At 46.4% G+C, this 14,803-nt stretch overlaps 1 protein-coding gene across 9 annotated transcripts in view; it reads right to left on the minus strand.

Annotated features, from left to right (window-relative positions):
* AMBRA1 (autophagy and beclin 1 regulator 1) overlaps nucleotides 1–14,803 on the minus strand; it is a 165,800-nt gene that overhangs the window by 86,170 nt on the left and 64,827 nt on the right. For 7 of the 9 annotated variants that reach the window (XR_006056427.2, XM_027979696.2, XM_027979695.2 and 4 more), the window contains 3 exons: nucleotides 13,898–14,077; nucleotides 1,941–2,021; nucleotides 1,390–1,490 (listed from right to left, as the gene is read on the minus strand). Coding sequence is in view for 8 of the 9 variants with exons in the window: in XM_027979696.2 (XP_027835497.1) it covers nucleotides 1,390–1,490; nucleotides 1,941–2,021; nucleotides 13,898–14,077 (362 nt within the window). In the remaining variant the exon portion in view is untranslated. The remainder of the gene's footprint in view (nucleotides 1–1,389; nucleotides 1,491–1,940; nucleotides 2,022–13,897; nucleotides 14,078–14,803) is intronic. The other 2 variants (XM_027979697.2, XM_027979694.2) reach the window with 1 other exon arrangement.

Consider the following 14,803-nt stretch of genomic DNA (forward strand, 5'->3'; position numbering starts at 1 on the left):
TAGATCAAAGGAGACAAAAAACAACATAGAGCTGTTAACAAAAACAAAAACAAAAACCGAAATGCCAAGGACACAGAGGCTTCCCAGCAGGAGAGGAGCAGGAGCTGCTGTGTGGGGTGGTGGAGGCAGATGTCGCGAACAGAGAAGGGTGCAGGGGAGCTCTGTAGTATTATCTGGCAGCAAGTGATTATCTGCTAGGGAGGAGCTTCCACATGCCATTAGCCAGGCCACACAGCAGTGCCCAGTAAGGAGAGGCACAGAGCCATGCAGTCTGTTCACCAGCGAGGGCCATAACCCTCCTGAATGGAGGCTGTCAGGACACCATGGGGCAGTCTGCTCCTCTCCCAAGCCTGGGCCTATGAAGCCCTGGCGTCCAGCAGAGAAACCACTGAGGTTCCTGGTGGTTTCTAGGTCTTGACGCTGGCTCAAGAATACTGCTACTTCAAGGACGCCACGGCCCACGGCCCACCCACCAGCTGTTGCCCCAGCCTGGTCAGAAGTCACCTTCCTGCAGCTCGATGGCGCCACTGCCTCACACAGGTCCCTCTCTACCTTGAACCACCACATGGCCCAGATTTTCCAAAACATATTGTCATTTGAATTTTTTAAATAAGGATGCTTATTAAAGATACACCAAGATGTGGCTTGATTTTTATAGGTTTTAATGCCTTCACGTACATAAATTTACAAGTTGGCAGTGGAAGTGGGGGTGGGGGGGACGGAGAAGGGGAGGAAAGAGAAAAACCTTTTGTCGGAAAAAAAAAAAAAAAAAGCATCTGCTTTGTTTCCTTCTCCAGAGACTGCCCAGAAGCAGCAGGACACCCCGTGTCTCAGCCCAGTCATGTCATACATCCTAGGCCCCAAACACTGGTCGCTACTACTCAACCACCAAATAACTGCCTCAGCCGGCTTGTCCAGCCCACTTTCTATTCTGTGCAAATTTTTAACCCGGCTCCTCCATGGGTCTCTCTGCTTCCTCTGAAGACTCTACAGGGCCTGGGAACTCCATGTGCTGGCAGCAGACAAGGGTCGGAGAGGTGTGCCTTCAGCTCCTAATTAAATCATAGGATCTGGCTCATGAGTTCCTTGCCAATAAAACATGAACAAGGCACCTTTATCATTCCATTTTAAAAAGTCTATTGCTGGCTTAAGAAACAAATGGTTTAAACAAATTAAAAAAAAAAAAAAGTCTGAAGGAAGAGGGGATGGACAAAAAGCAGCAGCTTCCCTCAATCAGTAGCTTCCTGCCCTGAAGAAAGGCATCTGAATATAAGACTTTCCGCCAGATGCCAAGATGCCATCGTAACAACGCAGGGAAAGAAAGGAAAGCTCTCCTTGACTCCCTCTTCCTTTAAAATTTCAAAATCCAAAGAAATAACTCCTTCTTACCTGCCAGGACCCTATTAACAGAAGAGTGAGTAGCCAAGCCAGGCTGTCCACGTTCATGAAAAATCCCAGCATAAGGCAAGTACTCAGGCAGCAAGAAACGCCTGTAAGAAGGAATCACGTGTTAAAAGCCTACTGTCTTAAAACAAAGTACATACACCATCTACCAAACCTCAAAGATAAGGGATCCACTAAGCCTAGGAATCCATAGAAACCTAGAGCAGAGTGAAATTTCTAGGACACATCCCTTCACACATGTCTGTCTTCCTCCTGATCCTGCTTCTAAGGTTTCCTGGGGCTTCTTTTCTTGGGGGGCGTGGGGGGGGGGCTCCTATTCTTGAACAGGATGCTCCCAATGCCACTTTTCTATGCCTTTTCATTGTGGTTAATCATCTCCTGGGAAGTTTTTAGGTGGCAGGGCTTGACTGTAGGCTCACTAGTACATCATTCCAGATATGGACAATCCAGACCAGGAAGTAGGTTTAAAAATTCCAGTCCCTCGTAAAGACTCCCTTAGAAAAGCCTCTTCTAAGAGGTGACTACCCGGTTCTTACCTTGGGACAAAGCGTCCAAGCGAAGGTGCAGACATCCGGGCATTGCGAGGAGCTCGGTGCCTAGACCTGTCACCACTGTCCCTGGAGAAAAAGAAAAAGACTACACGTGAGAGAGTCACTAAAGCAGAATCAGACACCAGCCCCAAAGACAAGACACGCCCCAAACTAAAGTCCTACCCTTCGGTGAAGGCCCCGCAGAAATCAGTCATCCCGGTTGCTTACTAACTTGAGTGGCACATTCATATACTGCATTTCTGGAGAACCTTGATTAAAAAATTTATCAGCATTTACTAACAGTTCAGTAAGAAGGAAGATTTTTCTTGCGTTAATGTGGTCTCTGAACTCTGCAGCATTTGAAACTGAAACCAAGTTTAGATCTTCTAAAGGGATTTAGAATGGATGTATATAAACTTTTTGTTTTCTCGATCGGAAGATGAGAGAAACGTTGGCTTTAGAGGATCCTGACGGAAGAAAAATTCTCCCATCAACTTCATTCAACAACTGATTATCTTTAAATATACCTGTTTAGGTCCTTGGTATGGAAAAATCATCGATATGGGAAAGAAAAACAACATAAGAAAAAGACTAGGCAGTCCTTTCTTTCAGAGACTGAAAAATTAACAATGATGAAGATGATCAGACAATGCAATCCTAAGCTAGGCCATTTTAGCAAAAAGAAAAATGCTTAGTGTTTTCTTTACTGTCTGTTAGAATAACAGTAATAACCACCATTATTAAATTTTAATTAATGTTATCTCCTTTAATCCTTAGCGTTTTCCATCAAGTATCATTAGATGTGTTCTACAGATAAGGGACTAAGGACCAGAGAGGGAAATGCCCAAGGTCACACAGCTAGTAAGTGGTTGAGATAAGATCCCTCTGACTCTAAAGCCCTGGCTCTTTTCAATACACTTCACTGCTTCCTATAAGAGAAGAGAAGACAGATCTTTCACGTGGCTTAGTTTCTAATGCATGAAAGGAACAATAAGCCAAAGGGCACTGGCTGGACAGAGTAGTTAATTAACTGCTCAATCAACTCTACAAAATAAATGAACCTCTTGAGAGCTTGATTTGGGATATTTTCTGAATTCTTCCTTTGGATTATCTTCAACTTGATGAGATAATCTTCAAACTGGCCCTGGAATCAAAGTTAAGACAACACTTTGGCTTTCAAGGGCACTACTGAGAGCCTTACAAACCAGAAGTGAAAGCCTAGGAAAATTTTTATATCTTGGTAGAATTGGATGCTGAGCATTTAGAGACAAATCAATATCAGGGATAGTGGAAGCTGATCCATTGAAAGTCAGTACTTGGTTTTTATCTTCCCAGAAGAGACAGCATATTGCTGTTTTCTTTAACATAGCAAATTTCTTTGACTTGAAACTCTACAGATGAAGGGAGATGCAAGGAACGAGAGATACGACCACACGGAAAGTGAAAAGGGGATTCTAAAGAACGAGATCAGAAGTTCCTGACCAGTAGACTGCAACCCTGGGGAACCCACAAATTATTATAAGGAGTAGCTGATTATCAAACAAAAAAGGCAGCTCCCAAATTAAGTATATTATTATTTTTCAATATGTAGATTCAAGTTGTGATCAAAGTACCAATTCAGTTAAAAGTACAAGGGAATTCATGACAGCTCTTCACATATTTTACTTATCAATGGGCATTAAAAGTGCAACTAATTATCATGAGAGGAGTTAGAAAATATTTTGAAGTTAAAAAGGGTTCTAAGGGGGGAAAATGAGTCCTAAGCCTCAAAACAGTCGAAAATTAAGTTACAGAAAGAAGCATCATGGGACAAATCCAATTACTTTATTCTACAGCTATGAGAGAGAGCTGGCCTTCCCAGAATCACAACGCGGAGCTGACAATTTACTTCTGAACAAGGGCCAGAGAGCCCTCTGCCTCTGGACAATAAACAGCACTCTATCTGGCATAAGCAGACTTGAGGGGCAGGAAAGGCAGGCAGGGGGTGGGGGGGCCAGTGCAGGAGACAGTAGCTGTTGTTTAGTCACTAAGTCATATCTGACTCTTTGCGACCCTATAGACCATAGCCTGCCAGGCTCCTCTGTCCGTGGGATTTCCCAGGCAAGAATACTGGAGCGGGTAGCCATTCCCTTCTCCAAAGGAACTTTCTGACCCACGGGTGGAACCTGCATCTCCTGCACTGGCAGGCAAATTCTTCACCATTGAGCCACCAGGGAAGCCCATAGGAGACAGTACTAAACTAAACTGCCAGAACCCACACATGACACAGAGCTGGGTGAACGGACACATGAAGATAACGCAGGAAAATGGACAAACACCGTGGCTGGGAGAAAATCTGGGCTCCTGGGACATATTTCCTATGGCTCTTTTCATTGTTACGGAAACCTAAAAACAATTAACTTCCTTCTGATTCAATTTCTCCTTCCATTTAAAAAAAGAAGGGAGGAAGGAGGACAAAACATGGTCAGAGATAATGGCTTTATGTTACTTAGAGATTACTGGAAGATATATACAAATGTATCTATATATAGCTATATCTTCCAGTAATCTCTGAGTAACATATCATAACAATCTCCTTTTATATATATATATATAGAGAGAGAGAGAGAGGAAAATAAGATGCATATACAGGAAAATCAGCTGGCTCAGATACAAGCAGTCTCAGACTGACGGTTACATTAGGAACCACAAAAGAGGCAATATATTAAGTGATTGGAGATGTATCTAACATTTTGATTAATGACAGGGAAGTCGGAGTTAAACAGCATTTCAATAAGATGTAGAGAAGACTTCAAATTCATATTGTTGGGCACACCAACGAAGAAGCAGAAATGACAGAACTGTATACAGACTGATTGGAAAAGTGGACCGTGGTGAACACAGAAATGAAATGCTGCCTATTAAAAAAAAAAATCACAAAGGCATCTGGGAGAAAATAGCCTATAACAGTAACAACTCAAACATTTCCTGACTGGAAAAAACTTGAAAACATAAATGAGCAAGGTGGCAAAGGCCAGAATGCCCAACCAGTGGACAAGTTAAGCAGGAAGAGGGCAAAAGACCCAGGTTTTCCTGCTGGCACACAAAAATCCCTGACTAAAGGCATGGCTCCAATAAGCGAGAGGTGAAAAGAGCAACTAATGACTCTAGCTGCTAGTTCTTCCACAGTTCAGAAAGGAGAGAAAATTCAAAATAAGGAGCTGAGATGGGAGAACATATTTCAATGCAAAGGATATCTGCAAAGGCTCGGAGGAGGGGGTGGGTAGAAGTGAGGGGAGAAAGGAAGAGCGGTGAGAGTGTTAAAAAAGGACAAAGGAATAAAAAAACCAAATACTTAACATGTTCAATTCAGAAAACTACACAGACTCTGCCACTCACTTCAGCGCTGATACAAGATCAACATGGAGCAAGACTCCACAAGATGAAGGAGGCAGATTCAGGCGGAGACTGAAGGTTAGAAAATGTCTGCCAGAGGAGCAGTGGGTGGAAGGTAGACCCAGGAGGCAGTTCATAGAGGAATAATGGAGGGCGCTAACTACTGGAGACCACCAGCACAAGGGATTCCCTGGGGGCTCAGAATCCGCCTGCCAGTGCAGAAGACACAGCTTCAGTCCCTGGGTCAGGAAGATGCCCTAGGGAAGGAAATGGCAACCCACTCCAGTATTCTTACCTAGAGAATTCCATGGGCAGAGGAGCCTGCTGGATGGACTACAGACTATGGGGTCGCAACACAGTTGGACATGACTTGGCAACTAAACAAGAACAAGGACAATGTAACATAGACAATGCCCTTTTCAAGGAGTGGGGTGGGGAGGGACTTAAAAACACAAAAACAGTGAAGACCCGAGTGTGCAAACATGCTGGCATTGCTCCTCTATCGCTGGAGGACTCTCTCCAGAATCTTTTCCAGGGAAACACCTGAGAAATCCTCATCAATTTCCTCAGCCAGAAGCTGCCTTTAAGCCAGCGGGACAGAAGCTGGCTGAGTTATTAATGGCTTTCCCAGCTGTTGAACTCTGTGCATCTCTGATTAACTCTCAGAGGGGTATTTGGGAAGGAGAGAGAGAAAAAAAAAAATCAGACTTTCTTATAAAACATTTTATAAGGAAAAAAACACCCTTCAAACAATTAAGCATCTAAGACGAGTGCCGAATACAAGAAAAAGCAACCTCTGGAACAAGGGAGAAACACAGCAGCTACCCTTGCTAAATGCCTGGGATTAATTGCCTCAGAGAGAGGCCGTAATTTAAAGGAATGGAAAACACACCTACAGGCCACCGTCTGAGTCCTGACCAGACAGTCGGGCTTGCCATCACCGCCATCACCGCTCGTGACAAACAGCTCTGACTCGGGCCTTTGTCAAGGCAGCTCTGGCAGCACAGAGCTCAAAAGGCCATTGTTTTCTTGACAATACACAGTTGACTCTGCTGAAAATTAGACTATTAAAAAAAATATATCTGTTTCCCTGTGTTCTTCGGCTTCTACTCAATTTCCAGACAACAGAAGGCGTACTCCATCATTCCTGCCCCTGGATGCACAGAGATCTTGGCCAAGTCCTTTCCTTACTCGGGTGCCGTTAGTGAAGCTCTAGTCTCTGCTTTGAAGGGCTGTGTATGTGTACCAGGGAGAGATTTCTAGGAGGGAGGCACAGGCCCAGCAAGGATTATTCACAGGGGATACCTAATAGCAGAGGTCTCTTGGAAATGCAGAGCCTTAATTCTTCTCCAAGGAATAGTAATATAACAGATAATTACCACTTACAAATTCTTCTCCTCTCTTATTCTACCTTTAATTTCATCTGCATACATTATGCAAATCCATATTCCTATTGTGCATTTTATATTAAAAAATAAATACATATCTCTAAGTGATAGTTACCCTCCTTTCCCTCTCTTCCCTCGTGGCTGTTTAATTCTTTAAACCCAGACATATTTCATTTTTCTTTCTCTTCCCCTAGCATTCCTTATAATAAATATTCATATGTATTATACTTGCCCAGAAAGAACACTAATTCTCAAGCTGCCAAGCAATATTATGTATTTCTAAGCAATAGCAAAGAGCTGGAATCCTCAGGAAAGGGCTGGAACTCAGGCAGGCATATATTTTATAAATATGCTGAGGCTCCATAGGTACCAGATAGCCTATTCCTAATCCTCAGGAGGAGAAGGCAATGGCGACCCACTCCAGTACTCCTGCCTGGAAAATCCCATGGGTGGAGGAGCCTGGTGGGCTGCAGTCCATGGGGTTGCTAAGAGTTGGACACAACTGAGCGACTTGACTTTCACTCTTCACTTTCATGCATTGGAGAGGGACATGGCAACCCACTCCAGTGTTCTTGCCTGGAGAATCCCAGGGGCAGAGGAGCCTGGTGGGCTGCCGTCTACGGGGTCGCACAGAGTCGGACACGACTGAAGCGACTTAGCAGCAGCAGCAATCCTCAGGAGGGGAATCTGAACCCTGGTGGTTCAGATGGCGAAGAATCTTTCCTGAAAGGCAGGAGACCTGGGTTCAATCCCTGGGTCAAGAAGATCCTCTGGAGAAGGGAATAGCTACCCACTCGAGTATTCTTGCCTGGAGAATCCCATGGACAGAGGAGCGTGGTAGGTTACAGTCCACGGGGTCGCTAAGAGTCAGACACAACTGAGCGACTAACACCTTAGTGAGGAAGTCTCCCCATTTTGCTGAGACTTCTCATTATTCTACGTCTGCTGAGTACAAGGGAAATTCTTCTAAGACAGTTAGTTAGCTCCAACAAAGATCCAAGAGCTTTAGGGCTGAAATAAACTTCAGAGATTATCTAATCTGACTTTATAAGATCAGACATTGAGGCCTGGGGTAGGAGAGGGACTTGCCAAAGATCAAATAACAAATCCCAGGAGTCCCTAGACGATAGGTGTTAGGCTCTGGGGACCAGCGGGCTCGCACAAGAGATCCTGGTTACACTCACCGCTGCTCTGGGAGTCACTTGCTACTTTTATAAACTTAGTTCAAAATTGGTTCCAGTGAGAGTAAAAAAGGACTTGGGCAACATTCTGTGTGGAGAAGTAGGAAGTGAGACAGCTCAGCACTCACGCGGCTCGTCTCCCCAGGAACATTCACAAATAGGCCCCACTCTTCGAAAACACCAAGGCCTCTCACACCCAATACTTAACATGCAGTCCTCATATGTTCTCGTGTGGATTTCGCCCACTGCTTTCTAACTGGTTTTCCTGCATCCATATACTTGCCACTTGCCTAACCAGTGCTGTCAGAATTCACTGCCTAAAATACATATTGAATAATGGCTGCCCTTGGATAAAAATGAGGTCAAAACTTCTCAGCCAGGCATTCCAGGCCCTCCACAGCCCAGGTCTTTCTGATCTTCTCACTCAAACTCTCCACTGCTCTGAAAAATGAAAGTCGCTCAGTCCTGTCTGATTCTTTTCGACCCCGTGGACTGTACAGTCCATGGAATTCTCCAGGCCAGAATACTGGAGTGGGTAGCCTTTCCCTTCTCCAGCGGATCTTCCCAACCCAAGAATCGAACTAGGGTCTCCTGCAATGCAGGTGGATTCTTTACCAACTGAGTTATCAGGGAGCAACCGATTGCTTCCACTGCTCTAGCCACGGATCTCTGCAGAGTCTCCAAATAAAGCCTGTTAATCTTCTGTGTTCAGGTTTTTGCTTAAGCTACTCCTTTGTCTAGACTCTCCTTCCCTACTCCCATCCTCCACGTCAATCCGTCAGAGTCCTCGGCCGTCTTCACACCCAGCTGAAATCCATGAAGCCTTCTCACATCTCCCCTAGCACCCTCTCCCATGTGCGTTGGTGGTATCGTGGTGAGCATAGCTGCCTTCCCAAGTACTCGCTCTCTTCACACAATGCTGTCCTGTACTTCAGGGGTACCTTCTTACAGTCTGCTATAAGATACTATGTAAAGATCTGATCATGTTATTCTACGGCTTAAAACTCTTCAGTGACTCCCTCTCACCTACAGGGTAAAGGTCACCTCCTTTGCAAGGTACCCGAGACGTCCCAAGGTCTGGCGCTACTCTAACTCCCGGGCTCATCTCCTGCTGTATCTTGGATTTGACAACCTGCCCATACTTGTCAACAAGGGAACCCCTGACAGACTCCAGAATGTTTCACGTTTCTATGACTATGCATTTATTTGCCTTTAAGTATATCTGGAGGAAAAGTCCTATTTTAAGACATATACTTTCTTTTTTATAAACCCACCCTGTAAAAACAAGCAACCATCACAAAAATCAATTATGTGAGATTATTTAACACTTTGGTAAAAAAAAAAAAAAAAAAAGGAAGTGAACAGTTTCTTATCTCATCTCAGTTTAAGGACTACTTCCACGTACCACCACCACTGGATAAGTGTCCTAGGGTGCCTGACTCAACTGCTTTGGCAGGTTCCAGGCAGTAAAGAGAACAGTCACTTAACAGCGTCTTCCCTCACAGTTTCTCTTGCACTTCTGATATCAAAGAGTTTACAGTCTGTAAGTCAAAGAGAGAGACAAAGGCAGCCTCGTTCCAAAATGAAGAGACAACTTTTTCCGCTGAAGGTTCACCCTTTCCTTTCTCGGCTACAAGTACCGCATTTGTGATTAGCAGTCACCGACTCCCATGGGAGTCCTGGGAAATCTGGCACACAGAAGAGAGGACGGGGTGGAGCCGCTGCCGAGGCCGTGTGGCTTCGCCTGACTGCACCGCCTCGCCCTGAAACTGGACACAAGCATGTGGGCCCCACCGAGCCGTCAGGACTTCACCTGCAGACGCAGGGCGAGACCAGCACGGCTGGTTGTTGAACATCTTTTCTTGGTGTGACTTAATTAAATTTTAGTCACGGCAAAAGGGCAGATGAAGAAAACTGAATTCCAGACTTATAAAGGCAAGTAACTTCTCCTACGCCACACCCAGTCAGACGGCAGAGCTGAGTGACAGCCTTCAGAACCCTCCTCAGCTATATTATATATAAGACGACCTTTCGATGACTTCCTTGCTAAAACCTCCCCGCGTCTGGCAAGGGGAACACGAAAGCCCTCGGGTTGAGGCTCCTCTGCACGAATGGGTGTGGCAGGGCGACAAACACATCACGCCAAACCGAGGAACCGGCACTCATCCTGAGCTCTCAGAAACGACTGTCAATCATTTCACAAGGAAACTGGCGTATTTGCTCACAGCATGGATTTCTAGGTAAAAGGAGACCAAATACAACCAGATATATTGGAAGAGTTAATAAAATACATGCAACAGACTTAAAGAGACTTCATCTTAAGGCTGAATGACTAGGATCTGTCACTGAGATGTTTTCCCCAAGTATAGCCCAGTGTCACAACTGCGAATGAGGGACTATTTCTCTCTGTGCTGGCAGCAGTTTTTAAGAAGTTGAATATAATTTCGCAGTGCTGGGAGATATTTGTGACTAATCTAATCTGAAGCTTCTCCAGTTCTGACTGTCATTAGTGCAAGGTATCTTTGCCTTGGAAGGCAAAGTAGTTACAAAAAGAGGCAAGAAGATGATCGGGAGATGATTCTGGGATTGCAATTATGTTTAGAATAACAGATAAAATGAGGAAGGCGGGGTAAGGATAGTTAAAACTACAGTCATCAAGTCACAGACACCACCTCTCTTGCAGGACTTAGGAACTACGGGAACACAGCACTCAACCTGGGCTTCACAGAAGCCTCTCTCCGTCTTTTTCCAAAGGGATGGTGAAAATAAAAATGCGAGTTTTCCTTCGGCTTCTTTGCCATCTACATTCCAGTGGGTGGTCTGAGCTCAGAAGCAGGCAGACAGCAGGGTCAGGGGCAGCCACATCTTGCCCCTGCTTGTGAGCATCTTTATGCAAAGACAGACGCTGAGGGCTTCAGGACAGACCTCCTGACAGCAGGTTTCTGGATGTTCTGTTTGTGCATTTTGACAAACACGGGGCCCCTGCAGTCTCAATTCTTGCCACAGAGAGATGAATGGTAGGAGAAGATGCCTGCCAGGGAAGATGGTCATCAATCCAGATGACAAACAATGGAAAATTTAACCTGATGTTGACCAACCTTCAAAGCTATCCCCCACGAGCAATAAATCTAGACAGTCTTGTTCCCCCACCAAGCTCATAGAGCTAGGACTCAAATGTGGTTGTACATCATTTTTAAAGGGTTTTACATCTGCAGGACAATAAAGTCAGACACTGAATACGTTTGCTCCTGATCTCTAATCTTAGTTATGCCTGATTTCGGCCAAGCTTCAGTATCCTTACTTTAAAAAAACCACACTGAAAGGAACAACTATCTCAGAGGATTATTATAACGAGTAAACTATATTTTTAAATATACAATGTTGTGTCTGTTATTAATTAGTGTACATGAAAAATATGGTAGCTGATCCCTTTCATTCGATGGAAGATTAAAGAGAACCAAAACAGCAGGGATATGGGGAATGGCTCCCTCTGTTTTCTGAGGCCACTATAAACCCGGATGACACACGCCGGAGAAAGGCAAAATGATCTCCGACTCCACAAATGGAAGGAAAGAGAAGAGGTTGTGCTGGAGGAGCAGAGGTAGGCACGCACTGTGCTGGGAAGGCGAGGAAGCCCAGCAGGGCAGTGCCTCTAAACGGTATTCTAAGTGTTAGGAGGATCCCAGGCCACACCTAACTTACCTGCGTCTCGGTACTTGAAAGAACTATAAATTACAAGTGTACAGCCTGTAACTACTCTTCTGGTTGAGGAAAAGGATTGGGGAAACAAATTAAAAGGAGCTGGTACAGTCCCTAACTTTCTCACTCTGTCCCCTCTCAGAGCCCCTGGAAACTAACAGAGGGGCAAACACAAGTAGCCCTCGGCCTACAGCAGGGGAGGAGGACGGGGAAGGAGAGGACGCACGAGCAGATGGTAAATGGGCCTCAAGCAGCCAGCAGTGTCCTGCACGAGGCCTGGACAGCTAACACGGAGGTGGCTGACCCACAGCTGCTCTTGAAAAACAAGATTACGGTCTGCTCCAGCCCCCAAAGAAAGGCAAACACCAGGGGAGGGGCTTTTGGGGGGGCCGGAGAGAAACCAGTCCACCGTCACTAACCAGGGAGCCATGTGAGACCCCAAGGGAAAAAACAATGGCTAAGTCAGTGCATGAAAGGTGAAGAAGGCGACGTAAATTCAGGCCGTGCTGACGCCAGGGGGCGGCGAGGGCACAGGTGGGCCGTGGGGAACACAAAGAGGAGGCAGTCTGACACGGAAATGGGGGGAGGAAGGAGAGAGGGAGGAGGCGGCAACAGAAGGAAGAGAAGGCAAGGTGGGAGCAGAACGTTTTAAACTAACCCAGAACTCCACTGTGAAGGACAAGTCACGAGGCAAGATAGAGCTCAAAGGCACGAGCCCCGCGTTTCACCACGGCGGAGAGACAACAGCCTTCCACATGCGCGTGGAGAGAGGGCTCCACGGGCTTTCCGAGGCTTCTCAGCAGCCCTGAGTCCCGGCAGCCTTGGCCTTGTACCGAGACTGCGTCGCTGAATAGCCCCCGGGGCTGGAAAAACACTCATTTCGGCAAGGAACAGATCTCCCTACAGGTGTCTGCCTGGCTAAAGGCGGACTGGAGACTGTCCCTTCACTGCCAGGCCCACATCCCCCGCCCCTCCCCCCAAGCAGGGACTTAGGCCAGGAGGACACATGCCGAGAGTCCCCGAGCAGCTGGGCCCTTCCCGCCCCGCTGCCTCTCCTCCGTTTGCCACAGCACAGCTGTTTCAGAGCATCCTTGCATTTCCTTCACATTTCCATCTTCCGCAGACAAATGAACCTCCCACTGAGCGTTCCTTCTGCCTCTAAGTACACAGTTGCTTGCGTGTTTAAGGACTGAATCACGACGGCAAATTGGTACGATGGGTGTCCCCATCTTCTTGGTCCTTGGAGGCAAAGATATTTCTCAAACACCTTAAAGCTCCACTGCAAGATGGCTCCTGGGGAACTATCCATTCAGCTCACGAAAGAAGGCGGAAGGGAGGCAGGACTCTTAAGATCCCAGACTTGACCAGGTCATGTCAGGATTAACGGGAAGAAAAAGGAAGATGACTGACAGGCTGTCCTATTCTGGTACTGGCAGCAAAAGAGACGGGGGGGTGGGGGGGATGCTCAACCATCCTTCTCTCTTTCTTATTTTGCATGTTTTGAGAAAATCAAAATGTAGGAATCAAAGCAAGAGCCAAATGTCCAATTTGATACGAGCCAGGAAAACTCAGTTTCAGGATAGAAAGAAATACAAGAGGTGGCTAGAAAGGTCGGGCGTGGCAGCTGAGAGATTGTAAAACCCGGCAGCCACACTGCGGAGCTTGACCCCACAGCCCAGGGCTGATGCTGCTCCTTCAGTTCAACCCTGTAACCCAGCTGACCACTCAAAGAGGCTCGAAGATGGAGGAAACACCTCTCAACCCCCATATTAGTCTGACAGGCCATCTCCAAAGGATCCTTGCTGGGGGTTTAGGGAGACTGAGGACACTGAGCGGCAAGGGACCAGGACCTCAGAGAAGCAGTGTGATCGAGGGTGTAAGAGAATTCTGTCTCCGGGGGAAATTCAAGACTTATTTTAATCTCTATATCCACTTTTTCTTAAGAGAAAAAAACACCAACCCTCCTGCCTCCTGGATGGTGTGAAGTCAGTCCACATGAAGCATTTCCATAGTCACTGTTCATGCAAAAGGGAAGTAAAAATGTCGCCCGAAGTGCAGCAGCCATCTTCTCCCAGGCTGGCCTGGGCCCCGAGGGCTGTCTCTTCCCCCAGGCGCCAGGCAATCAGCAGTGCATTGGCCAGAGGTGGGGAGTGCCCTGGGCATTTTAACCCTCTGGCCCTCACCCCATGCTACTGCTCATAAGTAATAACTTAAGGGTGTGAAGCCAGAATGTCAACCACCATTGCTCGGACAGTGGCCAACTTGGAAGTACTCACGACTTGGGAGGAGGGGGGAGAAAGCAAGCTGAACAGTTACTTACTCAAAGTCCTCAAACTCCAAGTCGGTTCCCTCCACGGATGGACCCTGGTTGTCTGAGGAAGAGGAGGAAGTGGAGGAGCGGAGGCGGTTCTGCTGGTAGCGCATGGAGCGCTGGCGGATACTGTCTCTCCGTGACAGGTACTGGATCATCCTCTGGGCATAGTAAGCAGCAGGAGATAACCTGAGAGAGACAGAGAGGAACAGACCCAAACTAGCACTAATGTGGGGAACACTGCGGAAGACAGTGAGTCCAGCTCTCCCATCACATCTCCCTGCTGAGGCGAACTCCGGAGACATGGAAAAATAAAGGGCATTTAACTCACCAGGAGGTTTGTACTGCACAACGTGCTTATCAGACTGCCTTATCTTGGAACAGAAATACTGGTGGTTAAAGAGGCTGTTTAATCAGCCGTCATCTGATCAACAGCTGCCCCCTCCCGCGAGTTTAACACTGGAGTTTTCTTTTTTAGTTTCCCAAGGGACCTCTTATAAACTTCTCAGGGTGCCCTTTATAAAGACTCGCAGCTTTCCCCTAATCGTCCGTACTCAAAATGTAAGACACGAAAGGGACCGCAGCTTCTTTTACTTTACAGATGAGAGGATAGGCTGAGAGACAGTGAACCCAGGATGGCTGAAGAAGGCATCTTCAGGCATCCCCTTCACCAGGACTCCTTTCTTCTCCAACAAACATCTATAGTTCCAGAACTGTCCTAGTTCCTTAGGATTACCTCTTTGAACTTTCTTATCTCTCCTTTACAGATTATCCAGATACTTTAACACAGAAAAGATACTCAGGATAGAGACAGAGTACCATATACTCAGGAGAAACAGAAAATCTGAAAGATTCGTCTATTTCTTAAAACAGAGCATCAGAGGCTACACGGGCACTGAGCAACACAGAAGACAG

This window comes from Ovis aries, chromosome 15, assembly GCF_016772045.2.
Source record: "Ovis aries strain OAR_USU_Benz2616 breed Rambouillet chromosome 15, ARS-UI_Ramb_v3.0, whole genome shotgun sequence".
NCBI classification, from domain to species: Eukaryota; Metazoa; Chordata; class Mammalia; order Artiodactyla; family Bovidae; genus Ovis; species Ovis aries.